The following is an 18,420-nucleotide window of genomic DNA, read 5'->3' as shown; positions in this document are numbered from 1 at the left end:
GTTTCCTAAAAAGTACTAGTTCTGTTTCTTTAAATTAAAAACTATTAATTTATTTTCAATGCGTTTATTAAAGTCAATAATCGAAAAACATAGTTGATTTTTGTGATGTTTTTAATAACTAAGTATTCACTGCAATCGATTAATGAACCGCGGAAATAATCGATTTTATTATACAAGAAATACCCCAGCATTAAATCTATTCCTTTTCACACATTGCGTTCATGAAATAAAAAATATTTTTACATCGTATTTAATTAAAATATAATCAATAGACTCAGATTTTACTATATATTTCAAGACAAGTAGTTAATTTTTTTTTATTATATTGCTAATAAAATACAAATATTTTTTCAAAAATATTCTGCATATGTGGTATGCGTAATATGGATAACCTTGAAGTGTCATACGGATCATCTTACGTGAAAAAGACTATAGTGTAATAACAGTGGCACTATCTGGTGGGCGCTGAAGCGTTAGGACTATCGCATTTGCATTCACTAGAGTGGCGACACTGTAGTAAAGTAAAGTAAAGTAAAGTAAAAGTATTTTATTTGCCAGCAAAAAAAAAATTACAGTCTGTTTATCTAGCGGCTGCTGCACTAAGCTGTGCTTGTGTCGCGGCAGCCTTAAGTAACACAGGTTAACAATTGTTGATAAAATATAGTGAGGACACACGGTACATGGCAATTAACAGTTATTAAACTTTTAAGATAATTAGAATATTTTTAACTTAGACTAAACAAAACTAAACAAAAAGTAACTGAGGTANGGTTTTTCATAATATATATAGTTTTCCGAATGCGGGATGAAAGGTTGGAGATGTGGGCTTTAAACGACATGTTTTCATCTACTGTGACTCCCAAGTATTTTATCCTATCAGTTCGATCAATTCCGTTGCAATTACAATTTAAAGCATTCATCATGTCACAAAGATGTAATCTAAGTTGTTTCGAGGCAGGTGCTTGTGTTTTTATTGTTTTGTGGAAAGCTATATGTTTAGATTTTTTGGCATTTAATGTCAGAAGGTTACTACTGAGCCAGTTAGCGACGGTCTTCAGACCCTGTTCTGCCCTTTCATAAACTCTATCCCACGAGGAGTCTTGGAAAAGAATCACTGTATCGTCAGCATAACACATTATGTCGGCTCCCTCGAGTTTCAAATTTAGGATGTCGCTCATGTATACGATAAACAGGGTTGGACCTAGTATGCTTCCCTGTGGGACACCGTACTCGACCTGGAGAGCATCGCTTATCTCAGAACCGACACGGACACACTGTTTGCGATTTGAGAGGTAGCTGGAAAACCAATCATTAGCTATTCCTCTTATGCCTACCGCATTTAGTTTCTGTAAAAGAATTGGGATTGAGACCGTGTCAAATGCCTTCGCGAGATCTAAGAAGACACCAAGGCAGGATTTATTTTCATCTAGTGCATTTACAACCGTATTTGTGAGCAGCAATACTGCGTCTTCTGTTGATTTTTCACATCATTCAATTTTTTTAATTTTCATTCATCATTTAATTTTTTTAATTTTCATACAAAATAAATTTTATAAAATCCGATTTGTATTAAAATTAAAATAATTAGAATGGAGATATCAATTTTCTGACTTCACCATACCATTTATATGGCCATGTTAACATGGCCTAGTGTCGGCTCATATACCCATTTACCTAACAGCCTGTATAAAATGTATATTCTAAAGAAAATCAGCTATGTGCTGACCGATTTTTTCACGCTAACATAAAATAATCATGTAAACACACTCACCTCCTCTCCATCAGGTTTGAAAACCACTTGCAGTGCGTCGGACGTCAGCTGTATCGGCTCGCAATCGGAACTGGTCTCTATGCAGTTCCACACACGGACGGTTTTATCCCAACTGGCGGAAGCTAGCTTTGAACTGGCTAGAGTAGGGCTGAAAGCCAGGCAAGACACTGGCGCTTCGTGACCTCCGTGTACCTGGAAAAATTTTAAACTTTATAAGGATTTGATTGAAGGCTAATAGGCTAGATGACAAAATTTCGATTATTTTTCCGTCAGACAGATAGGTAATTAGAAAATAATATTAGACTCATTTTAGTTTTGGAAGAGCGGTATCCTCCTTCTACAGGTATTCTTATACTTAAAAGGATGGTTACCAAAATATCTTGTTAATCAACTTTATTAATAAAATAAAACATTTTCTTTTTCATTTTCATTTAATTTCATATTTTTTATTTTCTTTCCTAATTAAATAATAACAGTGCTACATCAAGTTGAAATGGCGCGATACGTCACGCTTGAGTAGAAATTTTAGTCAAAAGTGACTTCACGCGACATTTCAACTCAAATAATATTGTAATTAATTCGATTATGAAAAAAATTAAAAAATATGTGTCTAATATTTTTTTATTGTCTGTCTGACGGACTAAATAGAATTTCGATTTCATAACCCAGTCATCATCCCTATTCTTGTTTAAAAAACCACTTGACTGGGGCTGTCGATTTCTTCTACAGTGTGAGTCACGTTAAAGTGTACATATAAAAATAGATGAAACTAGACCTATTTTTATCGACAAAAAAGAGGTCAAAAATTTTTTGAGATTTTTTTTTAATTTTTTATAGAATTTTTTTTCTTCCAATTACTTATTGTAAAGAAAACGTAATAACTTTTAAACCAAGCGGTATATCCTGATAAAATCAAAACAGTAATAATGCTAAATAACAGGCGATACTAAAAAAGTACATAAAATACACAAAAAAGGCCAACAAATAATAAAAAATGAAACTCTTTGAAAAAAATCTGCTTTTAAATTCGTGTTTTTTTTGTTATTTGATAAATTTCTCCAAAAAATGCCCCTATAACCTGTGGTTTTTATTACTTTGTATTATTCTCTATCGTATTACCTTCGTAAAACCAAAAATCGCATGTCTCTATCCCTATCACAACATTTGCTATGATCGTTTGAACAAAGGCCTGCCACAACATTATTCTCCGCTACAGGTAGAGACAATTTTAATTTTAACTAATATGCTTATTTTACTTCTAAATCTTTGGTTTTTATTTGAAATCTAACTTGTCTTTATCAAAATTACAAATCTAGAGCCATTTTCAGTTTCGTTGTTAACGAAGCGTTGAATGGCGCGCCCAGAGAGGCTTAGTTCAAACGATCATAGCAAATGTTGTGATAGGGATAGAGACATGCGATTTTTGGTTTTACAAAGATAATACGATAGAAAATAATACAAAGTAATAAAGACCACCTATTATAGGGGCATTTTTTTGAGAAATTTATCAAATAACCAAAAAAATACGAATTTTTAAGCAGATTGTTTTCAAAAAGTATCATTTTTTATTATTTGTTGGCACATTCTGGGTATTTTATGTATTTTTTAGTATCGTCTGTTATTTAGCATTATTACTGTTTTTATTTTATCAGGATATACCTCTTAGTTTAAAAGTTATTACGTTTTCTTTACGAGAAGTAATTGGAAGAAAAAAAATCTATAAAAAAATAAAAAAAAATCTCAAAAATTTTTTGACCTCTTTTTTGTCGATAAAAATAGGTCTAGTTTCACATATTTTCATATGTACACTTTAACGTGACTCACACTGTATAAACACCTCCTGACCTCTCTTTATTATGCTCTGTCTACTCTACTTATATTCTAGTTTTTACTATGTTGTTTGCTGCTTCTGTGCGAATATTTCTATAGGTTTTTTATGCATGACAAGTCAGGTATTTGACCGCAATAGCCCCTGTTGACCGCAATTTTGTGAGATGCAATCTAAGATGGTACATATCTGCCCTGTAAGTGCCTATGCACTCTTGCCTTGAAAAGCCCCGGATTATAGTATTCAGGAAAGAGCAGCAGGCAGCGAATTCGTCCCTAGCTGTTCGCATTATAAAAGAGTCATCGAAACGCTTAGTGCGCTGGTGGAATGCAAAAATTATGAATTTCAACCAGTAATAGAAAGAAAGAAATATTTATTAAGATGAACATCACTCAGAGAACAAATAAAGTATACGGAAAAAGACAGAAATAATAAAATTTCACTGTATGTTGCATGCCAATTGTCGTTGGTTAGATGTGTGAAACGAACATTCATTGTTTATCACTACTTTGCACCACATTTACCGCAATAAAGAAATTCTAATTCTAATAGCACATAATTATAACAAGGAAATAAAAAGTGAACTGAGCAGTGCCACCCTGTTGCAACAGGCGATGCCCGTCGCAATGGGACTCCACTCAGCATATGCCGTGGCCCACGGTGGGGAAGGCCACGACGCTGGTTTTCAGTGTCCCCATGCCGAGTGGTAATTGCATGTCTAAACATGTGTACTCACGTCCAGCAGCCGGCCGAACTTGACGGACCAGATGTATATGTCGAAGACGTCCTGGCCGCCCGCCGCGCACAGTTCGCTGCTGCTATCCAAAGCTACACAGCTGAACTGGACCAGCGTCGGTGACGTCAGTGTTCGGAAGTTGCGGTACCTGGAAAGGTAAGGTTTTGTGTCGGTTCGCGCCGCGAGAGAGACAGGCTACCAAGACAAGCATCCCCTTAGATATGTGTCTCCTATCTCGGTTTCGCGACTTCACGCTTCGCTCTTCGGATTACACATTTTCTACAGTTAAGTAGCGGTTGCGGTTTCCCATTTCAGTCACTTGTCTTCGGTCGCGGCGCAAATCGCGGCCCTTTATTACAAACAACTAAAGCCCGGTCTGTGAGCACATAGAATTTTGTCCAATGACCCCAAGCTACCCATCCTTTTCGCTCGCGCGTAATTATGTTGCTGTCGCGCTCGCACACTCACTGCGCCCCCGTCGCACAGTCGCGACAGCAATATAATTACGCGCGAGCGACAAGGATGGGTAGCTTGGGGTCATTGGACAAAATTCTACGTGCTCGCAGACCAGACTATAGGCTCTCACGAGTGTCAGACAGAGACGCAAAAGACTATGCTAATGACAGCCAAATGTTCATCATCATCATCATCTCAGCCATAGGATGTCCACTGCTGAATATACGCCTCCCCCAATGCTTTCAATATTGCCCAGTTGGTAACATCATGAAGGTAGCAGGAAGGCGCTGGACGCAGGCCGCTACCAACCGGGCAACATGGAAAGTCAAATGTTACCAGGAAAAAATTTCATAATATAGCACAAGGCTTTTTTGGCATTTTTTTATTCATATATATAATGTACTGCTTGATCCGACATTATCCTGTTTTGTATACCTAATAATATAATAAAATCAAAACGTACCTCGTAAGATCATAACACCGAACAGTCCCATCCAGCGACGAAGACACGAAGAACTTCTTATTGGCACTGAACACCACACTAGTGACCGTCGACTTATGTTCATTGAACGTCACGAAACAGAAGCCAGAGGTCGTGTTCCACACTTTGACCTTCCCGTCGAACCCTCCCGTGACTATGTACAGGCCGTCGGGAGAATACGCTAGGCAGGTCATGTCTAGCGAGTGGCCTTGCTGTTTCATTACGTACTGTTCACCTGGAAGAGAGAACATGGTGTTGGAGAATATACATCTACATTTTGAGACGTTGACGGTGAAACGCAACTGCAACTTTCTGATGATTCTGATGAATGAAACTGAAAGTTTCAAACTGGTCGCGTCATGTGTGGTCTCTCAACGGACGCTATGGCAGAAACTTAGATGCAACTCAAAAGTAACTAGCAGTTGCAGTTTCGTTGCAGTTGCGTTTCACAGTCTGTTCTGGGCCTTATGAACAAGCTACGCCAAATGAGTTCTATACACGTTAGCGGTTGACTTACCTCGACCAACTAGGCGAGCGACACCAAGCGACGAGAAGACAATGCAAATATGTACANTTCACTCAAACGCTTAATAATTCACCTAATGGATAGGATTTTTTTTGGATGATAGGGAATAAAAAAATGGAGCATAAAGATCCTAATGGGTCGCTGTGGACTACGCTTCGACCTAGCTTAGCTTAAGCCCTACATAAGATAACCCAGACAGCAGCAGCAGCTTTGTGTCAGCCTTGGCTACTGGCAGTATATCAACGGATTCGCGTATAGGATCAGGTGCAAGCAACCGACTCGAGTCTCCCCTTTACCCGACTGGTTGGGGGTGGACCAGAGTCGATAGCAAGATGGAGCCTACATGGACCGGTTTGCCCGTAGCTGCAGAGGCTTGCCTGGAAATGGTGAGATGTAAGTGCAAGAAGTAGTGCAGAAGCTGGCGCTGTCTGAAAAAAACAACTAAAACGGTCACAGCCGTAACCTTTGTGCTAAAAATATCTCCCGTACTATGATTGTGAAACCTCATTTTCCTCACACTTACCTTTCCGTTAAATCACTGGTACAATAGTATGTAGAAATAAAAGTGTTAATTAAAATAATAATAATCATTAAGACGTTTAGACAAATTAAAGTTCTTTATTTAGTGCTTTCTTCTTATGATATTTTCAATATTTAAATGTACTTAAGCTATTTTCAACCTTATGTCTTACACATAGAGTTCAAAATAAATTGACGAAAAAATACAAATCATGGTAGATTGATGTGCCAGCAACTAAATAAATTCTAAAATAATAATTCTTGCTTGCTTATGAACCAAATAGTATGAATTCATGGATAAAATAAAAAAAAAATTCCGATGCGTAATAAAATTCGCCCGCTGTGTCCTGAAGAAAAAATTTTTTTTACCTACTTTTTGCGAAAAAAGTACCATACAATGCTATATTTTTATAATCCTGATAAATGTAGCTTTCAGGTCATATTTTTTTTATCAGATTATCTCCAGTGGTTTAAAAGTAAACGACGTTTATTTAAAAAAATACTTTTTGGTTTTTGTGAATTTTACTCAATATTTCAATTTTTTGTATGAAAAGGCAAAAAGTTTGTTCTAGAAATGAATTCGCCATCCTTTAATTATCCGAAAATGATACCACACTTGCCCTAATACCCATAGTTTTGTAGATATGGGCCTTAAAGTGAAGCGCGGTGGAAGGAAACTTGCCCCCCCTCCCCCTGCTACCACAGGGGGGGCTCCCGATGTCTACCGACGGAAATCCACTCAGGAGCACCCAAAGAACCACTGTTGCAAAAATGAGCCTTCTATACCAAAGTGGAGGGGTCTCCATACAAATCATTGCACTAAATTCCCTACTAATGAAATACAAATTAAATAAAATTTACCTCAGGCTTAACTTTCCTATCGGCCATGTCACCCTGCTTGACTCCAGGCAGACGGATGCTGACGTCACCGCCCTCGAGGTCCGTCCTCTCTTCAACCAGGGCCATATTGCCGAATTCGGTGAGCAGCCGCCGGTTTATGAAGTCCTGGAATAAATAAAATCCAATTACGTACGGCAAAGTTTTTTATCAGCGAGGACTATCCTCAGGGATTAAAATTGATCCAAGGGGTAATATGATTTTTAGGTATAGTCTGGTCTGCGAGCACGTAGAATTTTGTCCAATGACCCCAAGCTACCCATCCTTATCGCTCGCGCGTAATTATGTTGCTGTCGCGCTCGCACACTCACTGCGGGCGCCCGTCGCACAGTCGCGACAGCAATATAATTACGCGCGAGCGACAAGGATGGGTAGCTTGGGGTCATTGGACAAAATTCTACGTGCTCACATGCCGGGCTTTAGGGCCCTTACTAAGATGGTATGTAAGGCTCTGCTAGTCTCCTTGCTTCCCTCGGTACGCACCATGGAGCCATATTATTTTGTGGCACAAAACCATTACTTTATTATTTTAGCCATCAACTGTTTCTTTGACATTTTAATATTAATTAATTACCATAAAATATTTGTATCCCAGTGATGGTAAATGTGTTTCCATTTTCTTTGTCATCTTAATTTTTACTTACTTACTTACTTTAATAAATTGATTCGATTTGGCATTTCTAACACGAAACTATCACTAATATTAGTGTAATAGTGAATTACTCACGTTAACAGCATCTAGCGAGCGGTTCTGCGTGATCACAAACTTCCTGATGAGAACGGCTTCTTTAACACTATAGAGACAAACGTGCTTAGAATTGCCACCACCCAGGATACTCGATCCGTCAGCCGAATAGCAAATAGTGGTAAACGCTCTGAAAGGATAAAGTAAAAAATAAAATAAATAAATATCCTGGAACATTTTACAGGGCTCTATCTAGTCTCAAACTAGGTAATGCTACATACACTTGGTCAATTTTTTTTTATACATCAGATATACTTCAGACCTTCCTCAAGATAAGGACGTTCAAATATTGGAAACTGAACTGGACTGAAAGAAAGGGCGATATAAGACCATGTTAAGAGTGTGCTAGTCCTACAAGGTGGACCGACGACATCATAAAGGTAGCAGGAAAGCGCTGGACGCAAGCCGCTACCAACCGGGCAACATGGAAAGCATTGGGGGAGGCCTATGTTCAGCAGTGGACGTCCTATGGCTGAGATGATGATGATGATGATGATGGTGATGAAGAGTGTGCTAGAATATATCCGTTATTAAAAACTCAATCGGTAAAGGCCAAGTTTGTCCTGGAGGAAAAGTTAAACTGCTATTAGACCCGTTATTTTTTATAACAGGTTATGGACCTTTATGTCCTGCAGTGAAATGACATGAGAGAATAATTTATCCTTTGGCCGTCGGCCGTTTGGTGTAGTGGTTCGAAACGGACTACTATTCCGGAGGTAGCGGGTTCGATTCCCGCACAGTACAAACATTTGTGTGCATGAACATATTTGCTTGTATTGGACTGGGTGTTTTCTATGTATAATAAGTATGTATTTACAAAAAAAAAAGTATTTAAGTATGTTTATATCCGTTGTCTAGTACCCATAGTACAAGCTTTGCTTAGTTTGGGACTAGAAGCGCAGTGTAAATGTCCAAGGATATTTATTTATTATTTATAATGTTTGGACAGCGATTTGGGACATATTTTTTATTTGTAAATATTTATTTAGTCTATGTAGGTTAATTATTTGTATTATTCTTAATTTTCTCTCACAATAAATACTCCTCCATTTATTCATCCTTAGCTCGAAATTATTGCCTCAACAATAATGACAATGATCAAACTCACTTGGTTTTCAGCATCTTCTCTGGCGTAATCAAGTCTTTATCAGCGCGGCCGGCTCCTAAGTCGTTTCTGCCTTCTATACTGCCAGTCTGGTCACCGGTGCTTACGTTGAAGAAGGTAATATTGCCGTCTAGAGTTGACACCGCGATCTGAGGATAATTTAAGAATAAGAATTAGAAAACTTTATTTTATTTGGTGGTTTTAAGTTTAAAAACTATGATGGTACAAGTGGTATAGAAATTGATGTCAACTGCATTCAGGCACTTTAATGGCCGTCAAGTCGAGATTTTGTATATCAAAAGAATCTGACGTCACACTATTTGCTTTTGCCACTGTTTTGTTCAAATCACTCGTTAGTGTAATGACAGTGGCACTATCTGGTGGGCGCTGAAGCGTTAGGACTACCGCATTTGCATTCACTAGAGTGGCGACACTGTAGTATATTAGGAACATATCATATTCTACGTGTTTTGATGTATAATATGTATAACATGGCCTGTATCAACTATCAACATACAAATTGAAAAATATACATATTGTATACAGGGTGTTAGGTAAATGGGTATATGAGCCGACACTAGCCCATGTTAACATGGTCATATAAATGGTATGGTGAAGTCAGAAATTTGATATCATCATTTTAATTTTTTAATTTTCATACAAAATCAATTTTATAAAATCCGATTTGTATGAAAATTAAAATAATTAAAATGGAGATATCAATTTTCTGACTTCACCATACCATTTATATGACCATGTTAACATGGGCTAGTGTCGGCTCATATACCCATTTACCTAACAGCCTGTATAAAATGTATATTCTAAAGAAAATCAACTATGTGCTGACCGATTTTTTAACGCTAACATAGATCCGGTCGTGTAAATAATCATGTAAACACACCTCCTCCCCATCAGGTTTGAAAACCACTTGCAATGCGTCCGACGTCAGCTGTATCGGCTCGCAATCAGAACTGGTCTCTATGCAGTTCCACACACGGACGGTTTTGTCCCAACTGGCCGACGCTAGCTTCGAACTGGCTAAAGTAGGGCTGAAGGCCAGGCAAGACACCGGCGCTTCGTGACCTCCGTGTACCTGGAAACATTTAGAACTTTATAAGGATTTGATTGAAGGCTAATAGGCTAGATGACAAAATTTCGATTATTTTTCCGTCAGACAGATAGGTAATTAGAAAATAATATTAGACTCATTTTAGTTTTGGAAGAGCGGTATCCTCCTTCTACAGGTATTCTTATACTTAAAAGGATGGTTGCCAAAATATCTTGTTAATCAACTTTATTTATAAAATAAAACATTTTCTTTTTCATTTTCATTTAATTTCATATTTTTTATTTTCTTTCGTAATTAAATAATAACAGTGCTACATCAAGTTGAAATGGCGCGATACTTCACGATTGAGTATACATTTTAGTCAAAAGTGACTTCACGCGACATTTCAACTCAAATAATATTGTAATTATTCGACTATGAAAAAAATTTAAAAATATGTGTCTAATATTTTTTTATTGTCTGTCTGACGGACTAAATAGAATTTCGATTTCATAACCCAGTCATCATCCCTATTCTTGTTTAAAAAACCACTTGACTGGGGCTGTCGATTTCTTCTATAAACACCTCCTGACCTCTCTTTATTATGCTCTGTCTACTCTACTTATATTCTAGTTTTTACTATGTTGTTTGCTGCTTCTGTGCGAATATTTCTATAGGTTTTTTTATGCATGACAAGTCAGGTATTTGACCGCAATAGCCCTTGTTGACCGCAATTTTGTGAGATGCAATCTAAGATGGTACATATCTGCCCTGTAAGTGCCTATGCACTCTTGCCTTGAAAAGCCCCGGATTATAGTATTCAGGAAAGAGCAGCAGGCAGCGAATTCGTCCCTAGCTGTTCGCATTATAAAAGAGTCATCGAAACGCTGGCGCGAAAGCGCGCTGGTGGAATGCAAAAATTATGAATTTCAACCAGTAATAGAAAGAAAGAAATATTTATTTAGATGAACATCACTCAGAGAACAAATAAAGTATACGGAAAAAAGACAGAAATAGCACATAATTATAACAAGGAAATAAAAAGTGAACTGAGCAGTGCCACCCTGTTGCAACAGGCGATGCCCGTCGCAATGGGACTCCACTGAGCATATGCCGTGGCCCACGCTGGTTTTCAGTGTGCCCCATGCCGAGTGGTAATTGCATGTCTAAACACGTCTACTCACGTCCAGCAGCCGTCCGAACTTGACGGACCAGATGTATATGTCGAAGACGTCCTGGCCGCCCGCCGCGCACAGTTCACTGCTACTATCCAAAGCTACACAGCTGAACTGGACCAGCGTCGGTGACGTCAATGTTCGGAAGTTGCGGTATCTGCAAAAGTTATGTTTACTTGTATGAGGAATCCGCCAATACCAAATCGGTGTAATTTTCACACTTCCATACTGAGCTGGAATTGTGTAAAGCAGTGTATTTCAACCTTTTTCATGACACAACCCTCCTAGTATGAAAAAATATTTGGCGACCCCCCGACCGTTCGCTTTTTTTTTTCATGCATTTTATAATGTTACAAAGATGTTTGTAGGGACCGAATACTTCAATCCATACAACATTTTAATGCATTTGCATAATTCGATTTCGGATAAATCTGTCTTTACTCTTTATAACTATTGATTTTTTTTTACGGAGGTAGTTTTTACGACCTCTCGCGACCTCGCCTCGCCTCTCTCGGTTGAAAAACACTGGTGTAAAGCAATCGTAATCATTTGACAGTTCATAACGTACGATGAAGTCAGTTAAAACAAAGCGTTTGACAGAATTATCGTACGTTATGAACTGTCAAATGATAACGATTGCTTCACACAATTCCACCTCTGATTAACAGCCCAACCAAACTATCGGACGACAAAGTGTAGGCCCTCAGTCTCATATTACAACTAAGTACTAAAAATTAGCTGCTTTTTCTATTTTGTAATGCCAATCATAGCATGAGTGTCGATAGAAAAGCCGTACAATATCTAACGAAAAATATTCCCAGAAAAAAATATTACACACGATTTTTGTAATACATATTATACATAAATACTTCATTTATTTATTAAACCTACCTCGTAAGATCATAACACCGAACAGTCCCATCCAACGATGAAGACACAAAGAACTTCTTATTGGCACTGAACACCACACTAGTGACCGTCGATTTGTGTTCGTTGAACGTCACGAAACAGAAGCCAGAGGTCGTATTCCAGACTTTGACCTTCCCGTCGAACCCTCCCGTGACTATGTACAGGCCGTCGGGAGAATACGCTAGACAGGTCATGTCTAGCGAGTGGCCTTGCTGTTTCATTACGTACTGTTCACCTGGAAGAGAGAACATGGTGTTGGAGAATATACATCTACATTTTGAGAGGTTGACCCTTAGGCCCAGAACAGACGGTGAAACGCAACTGCAACTTTCTGATGATTCTGATGAATGAAACTGAAACTGAAAGTTTCAAACTGGTCGCGTCATGTGTGGTCTCTCAACGGACGCTATGGCAGAAACTTAGATGCAACTCAAAAGTAACTAGCAGTTGCAGTTTCGTTGCAGTTGCGTTTCACAGTCTGTTCTGGGCCTTATGAACAAGCTACGCCAAATGAGTTCTATACACGTTAGCGGTTGACTTACCTCGACCAACTAGGCGAGCGACACCAAGCGACGAGAAGACAATGCAAATATACTGACTATAGTCTGGTCTCCGAGCACGTAGAATTTTGTCCAATGACCCCAAACTACCCATCCTTATCGCTCGCGCGTAATTATATTGCTGTCGCGACTGTGCGACGGGCAGCCGCAGTGAGTGTGCGAGCGCAACAGCAACATAATTACGCGCAAGCGATAAGGATGGGTAGCTTGGGGTCAATGGATAAAATTCTACGTGCTCAGAGACCGGGCTTTACACCTAGGTATTGGCGTTCACTCGGCGACGCTCGACCAACGTGTATTGTAGGCTTTAGGTTAGGAGTCAACTACACGCGCACTCTCACACTAGCGTGCGTCTTCTTTCTAGCGTCGTCGTCTTGTCGCCAACGAAACCAACATAATGTGGGGATCCCATTTAAACTAACTATAACCACAGAATAAGTAATAGTACAGGTACAGAAGGATTACTCCGCAAGACGATTTAAATAAATGCGAGTCTTGCTACGACGCGATACAGTGGAATTCAGCTCGCACAGCACTACGTACCTACAATTTTATTCACCTACAAGTTTTGTCTCTTTCTATCGCGTGCCTCTGAACTCTTCTTACGCTGTTAGGGTTGCTGTCTAGTGAAAAAATATTAATCTACTTATTTGTAGTGAGGTACGTATGTAGGTAAGTATGCATTCATTATGGAAAACCTTGGGTAAATCATACCCAACTTCTGGCCGAGGGGGAAGTCATGCCCAGCTTATGACCTGGGGAGAGGAGAGGGGCGGGGTAGTCATACCCAGCTTCTAGGCTAAGATTAAATAGATTTCCAGCACGGAGCGGCTGTCCTTTCCTGCAGCAGCTGGCCCGCCCATGGGAACGGCGAATAGATAGGTAGGTGCGTAGGTCTAACTCAGAAAAACTAAATAACAGGTAGGTATTATTAAGTGTACATCGAGATGATTTTCATAGCAATGTCTTATTGTTAGAAGTTATACCTTATAGTTAGAAGTAAATAAATTAATACTTATACATTTTTATATTTTACTTGGAAGAAGATATGACTCTAACAACACTTATGTACACTTTATTTGAATAAATCGCCAAATATACCACCGCGGAGACCCCAATCGCGTCTCTGCGTGCCATTGAATCGTATGAGCGTATGGATTTTTTGTGTTATTTTTCACAATTTCCATTTTTAAAAATTACCTATCGATAGCTTACTTTATTCTGATGAATAAATGTCATTACAAGTTTTTCTCTAAAACTGATAATTTGGCTAGAAAAAAATATTTTCTATCCACGCAGTACGCGGCAGCGTTCGGATCGGATATAATGACGTCATCGTCCCCGCGCCGGGCGTTCAGTGAACTTTTTTAGTAATTTGGCCATAACTTCGTCAATTTTTGTCGTAGAACAAAAATTTTTGCACTGTGTATTAAGGATTTCTTAGCCCTATAAATCTGCATTCACAGCTAAAAATCGAAATGATCCTCATTGTTACGAAAACACTGCAAGCCTGCTGGGAATTGTAGAGCCTGTGCAAATTACAAACAATACTTACTGTTTCAAATTATACACAGTTATTTTGTTACCAACTGGGCTAATGACACAGTTTCCATCATTTGTAAATAATATGTCACCTTTTCTGTACACTGTTCCCAGCAAATTGTGGAACTAAAACAAATAAATAGGTTATGTTAGTAAGAAAACAGATATATACGAAATCCAATTTTATGGCTAAATTTCCGAATTATTTAACAATAATTGCACTAATAATACCACGACATAAATAAACAAACTTATAGAATGTAGAAACAAAAGATTTAAAAAACTGGGAACCTTATAGTTGAACTTCATCTTGAATACTCGTTAAATTTTGTTTATAACACTTATGAGAATATGTTATATTTATAGAAAACTAATAAAAACTTTAAAAATTATGACGAGAAATCCACATTTTAGCAAAGAAGCACCACGTGAAAATGACAATAATGACATTGACACTTTGAATGACAGTTGGATTGGAAACTGACAATGACCACGACAATGACAAACAGGGTTGCCAACTCTACGTATTTTTACGTAGATCTACGTATATTTTAAGCCTTCCTTGCAAACCTACGAACTTTAGTCCCAGAATCTACGTATTTTCTATCAAATTTGCAATTTAGGCTGAATGGGTATCGTTTCCTTTACTTTTGCGAAAAAGTTAATAATAACATCGCGCCAAAACATTACTCATGTATGTCACAAGGGTTATTAGTCCGATCACGGTTATTTGGCATGTGGCAAAAGTCGGAACTAATGTTATTTTGACATTTCCCCATAGAAAAAATCATGAAGCTAAAGATAAAAATGGAGGCCAGACTTAGAATACCTACTTGAAGCACAACCTATGTATCACTATCTCGCTCTCTGTGGGCAGGCTCTCTCTTTCTAAGTAGGGTAACCTTTTATTTATTTTTCTCAGGACGACAAAGACTGATTTACGTTTAAACAGTGTGTCTTGATAAAGTGCACTTAATATGATTATGAAAAAAGGTTTTCGATGTTTTTGTTTTAAGATGAATTACAACATTAAGAAAGTGTAAAGGCATCGAAAACTGTGGATATTTGATAGAAAACAGATTTTAATTTGGCAGTTGACAGACGGATTTGGATATGGATTGATTACAGTAAACGGCCGTAGAAAACATTATGCAAAATTAGATAAGTAAGGTCCCACAGAAAGTCCCAGATATATCCTCAATATGGTCATACTACTTCAAAATGTCTAGCGATAAATTGTGGTTTTGGATGGGGCTTCATTACCAAATGCAGAAATCATCCGGTCAACACACTGTTTTTGTGTTAAACCACTTCAAAAGTCATAATAAATCATCGCTCTTGAATTTTCTCGAGTCAATTCCATTTTCTCAACGACTAAACAAGTTTGACAAGACCTTGTGATACGACCGAGAATCTTTTTTTAAATAAATAAATGGTATACGATTTTTAAAACCCTGGACTTTGCAATTAAATAGATTTTAATATGACTGGAACAGTGGAAATATTCCATTCCCGATACTTTTAGTGCAGCCCTCGTACAACGCACGCCAGCGTCCTGACGAGCGCGCGCGTGACACTCGACTGATATAATACCCGCCGGCGGGGCGCTTCGCTGTAGGTAATTATCGGATGTACCGCGCGGAGTGAGCCAGGCCTGCTATAACTGGTATAAGAGTCATCATCATCAACAGCCCTTTACAGTCCACTGCTGGACTATGAGCCTTCTCCACTATAGTGGAGGGTTTGCCATAATCCCCACGCTTGGCAGGCGAGTTGGAGATCGCAGTTTAAAAGATTGATGTTATTCAGAGAGCGCTACTGCCCGTTTTCTGTTTGATGTGTAGTCCCTAAGTCGCCTCTTACGACACCCGCGGGAAGTGTAGGGGTTGGTGACAAATGTATTCTACTCTGCCGTCACCACACGGCTTAGTGAGTATAAAATAACTACTTGTAGGGTAATATTGCAAAATTCAGACTTACAAAAAAAGTTTCAAATATGCGCATGCGAAGATCCCGCTGATCATAGAACATAAACATTTGTTTAGTACCAATAAAAAGTCTTTGAAAAACTTACTCTGCCATTCCCAAACCAGCAGCTGTCCGATGTTAGGGCACCCGAACGCGATCCAGTCGCCTTGCGGAGACATAGCGATACTACTGATACGGTGTTCGGATATGCTGAGCGTATGTACCAGGTTTACGTCTGGCATCTCGTGCAGGAAGAATGTGCCGTTTGAGAAACCTGAAATGTACGAACAATAATTTCAAGCTTATTTTAGGGTCGATAAAGTTCTAGGATACAGCCATTATTTGTAATCTCAACCAAATGCCGTCCACTGCTGGACATTGGCCTCCCCCAATGCTTTCCACGTTGATCGATTGGAAGCGGTCTGCGTCCAGCGTTTCCCTGCTACCTTTACGATGTCGTCGGTCCACCTTGTAGGTGGACGTCCAACGCTGCGTTTTCCGGTACGCGGCCTCCATTCCAGAACCTTGCTGCCCCATCGGCCGTCAGTTCTGCGTACTATGTGCCCTACCCATTGCCACTTCAGCTTGCTAATCCGTCGGGCTATGTCAGCGACTTTAGTTCGTTTACGGATTTCCTCATTCGTCACCAACAAACTTCGTCGTTAAATATTACATTTCCTCTGGTTTAAAAAATATTGGTTCGATTGAGCCATGTCATGGTAGATGTCGTGGGAGAAACTTATGCTCAGTAGTGGGCCAACTTGTAAAGCAAACATACCTGTGACCAGCATTTTGGTATTCTTATGATACTGAGCGGCAGTCAGCCTAACTTTGTGGTGTGCGTTCCGGATAGCGTCTCCGATGTAGTGGCGCCCTAATTTTTTGTAGTGAAGCCGCTTTTCTTCGGCTATTGTGTTTTCAACTTTCACTTTGGCCTCATCTTCACTTTCCTGTAATAATGAAAGAAACCAAAATAAAAATATGTTACGGTCTGATATTGCAGTGTTTCGTTTTGTGTTTTATCACACTTTAATAACCTGACTTTTACATACTTAGTCGATAATATAGATTATTATAGCTCATGAAGAAGCCCTAGCAAAAAAAACATACTTACATTTTCTTGATCCTTTTCAATAGCATTCTTTTCATCAACATCATCGTCACTATCTTCTTCTTGTTTCTGCATCCGCCTTTTCTTCCTTTGCGATATCTGTACCTCTGACACTATCAAATCATCAGAATCTAAACTCGCTTCCCACAAGCAAATCTGACCATTCCTGCTAACAGTAATAAGGTCTAAACTTTTCTTCTCAAAGAATGTGCCTACTATTTTATCGGTGTGACCACTCAGTGAGTACATGTTGAGATTGTCTAAGTAATCTACAGTGTATATTTTTGTCGTGGTGTCTTTAGATCCAACTGCTAGGAGTTTGGAGCATGTGGACCAGTCGAGACACGTGACCTCGTCGTGAGACTTTTGGAAGACCCGCTTCATGACGAACGAACGGAACTGGCCGGTGAAAGTGCTAGGAGCTGTCATGATGAATACTGAAATGAACAATAAGTTTCATTACACTTATGAACACTTTCATCAAACAGGAGGAAGTATTCAATTTGGTTTTATATTTAACAAAATAATTAATGTTAGTTAGTTTTACACATTTTTCTTATTTAACTTTTACTTGTCAAAAAAATTTCATCATCCTGGTGTTAAGTGTATAATTATGTACCTATGTATTTACACTTACAAAATCCTCAAAACTCTTACCTGTGCAATCACAGCAAGCTGCAAAGTACTTTCCATCAGGACTGAATTTAACAGCATTCACTTGCTGTTTGAATTTGTACCGATGTATTACGGTGCAAGTGATCAAACTAATCATCTGTGCTTCGCCCTCTGAAGAAATAAAACATTGATTATGTAAACACCACAAACACAATTTTAGACACAATATTATATCTCTCAAAATGAAATCTAAATAATGGTGTTTCTAAATTAATTTAAACAAATTTAAAATAGCTTACTTTCATTGATAGCCAATAAAACAGATCCATTGGGCGAGATATCCACTGCTGTGTAGTTGAAATTACTTTCTACCGATAAGGTATTACTTTTGTTTCTGAAACAAATCAAATTGACATTCATCCCAACTA

The 18,420-nt window shown here is 38.5% G+C and overlaps 1 protein-coding gene and 1 long non-coding RNA gene across 6 annotated transcripts in view; both read right to left on the bottom strand.

Annotated features, from left to right (window-relative positions):
• Positions 1 to 18,420, bottom strand: part of LOC114364473 (periodic tryptophan protein 2 homolog) — a 33,304-nt gene that overhangs the window by 14,083 nt on the left and 801 nt on the right. For all 5 annotated transcript variants that reach the window (XM_028320644.1, XM_028320642.1, XM_028320641.1 and 2 more), the window contains exons 3-10: positions 18,292 to 18,386; positions 18,035 to 18,163; positions 17,381 to 17,814; positions 17,045 to 17,216; positions 16,373 to 16,540; positions 12,179 to 12,431; positions 11,297 to 11,444; positions 1,772 to 1,963 (exon numbers count right to left, since the gene is read on the bottom strand). In XM_028320644.1, coding sequence (XP_028176445.1) covers positions 1,772 to 1,963; positions 11,297 to 11,444; positions 12,179 to 12,431; positions 16,373 to 16,540; positions 17,045 to 17,216; positions 17,381 to 17,814; positions 18,035 to 18,163; positions 18,292 to 18,386 — 1,591 coding nt within the window. The remainder of the gene's footprint in view (positions 1 to 1,771; positions 1,964 to 11,296; positions 11,445 to 12,178; positions 12,432 to 16,372; positions 16,541 to 17,044; positions 17,217 to 17,380; positions 17,815 to 18,034; positions 18,164 to 18,291; positions 18,387 to 18,420) is intronic.
• Positions 14,312 to 14,737, bottom strand: LOC114364475 (uncharacterized). Its single transcript, XR_003656850.1, has 2 exons — positions 14,590 to 14,737; positions 14,312 to 14,424 (listed from the first exon to the last, which is right to left on the bottom strand). It is a non-coding gene; the product is annotated as an uncharacterized LOC114364475 (long non-coding RNA).

Source organism: Ostrinia furnacalis, unplaced genomic scaffold, assembly GCF_004193835.3.
Source record: "Ostrinia furnacalis isolate ACB-3 unplaced genomic scaffold, ASM419383v2 OfSCF7437, whole genome shotgun sequence".
NCBI classification, from domain to species: Eukaryota; Metazoa; Arthropoda; class Insecta; order Lepidoptera; family Crambidae; genus Ostrinia; species Ostrinia furnacalis.
This window is presented reverse-complemented; position numbering and strand designations above follow the sequence as displayed.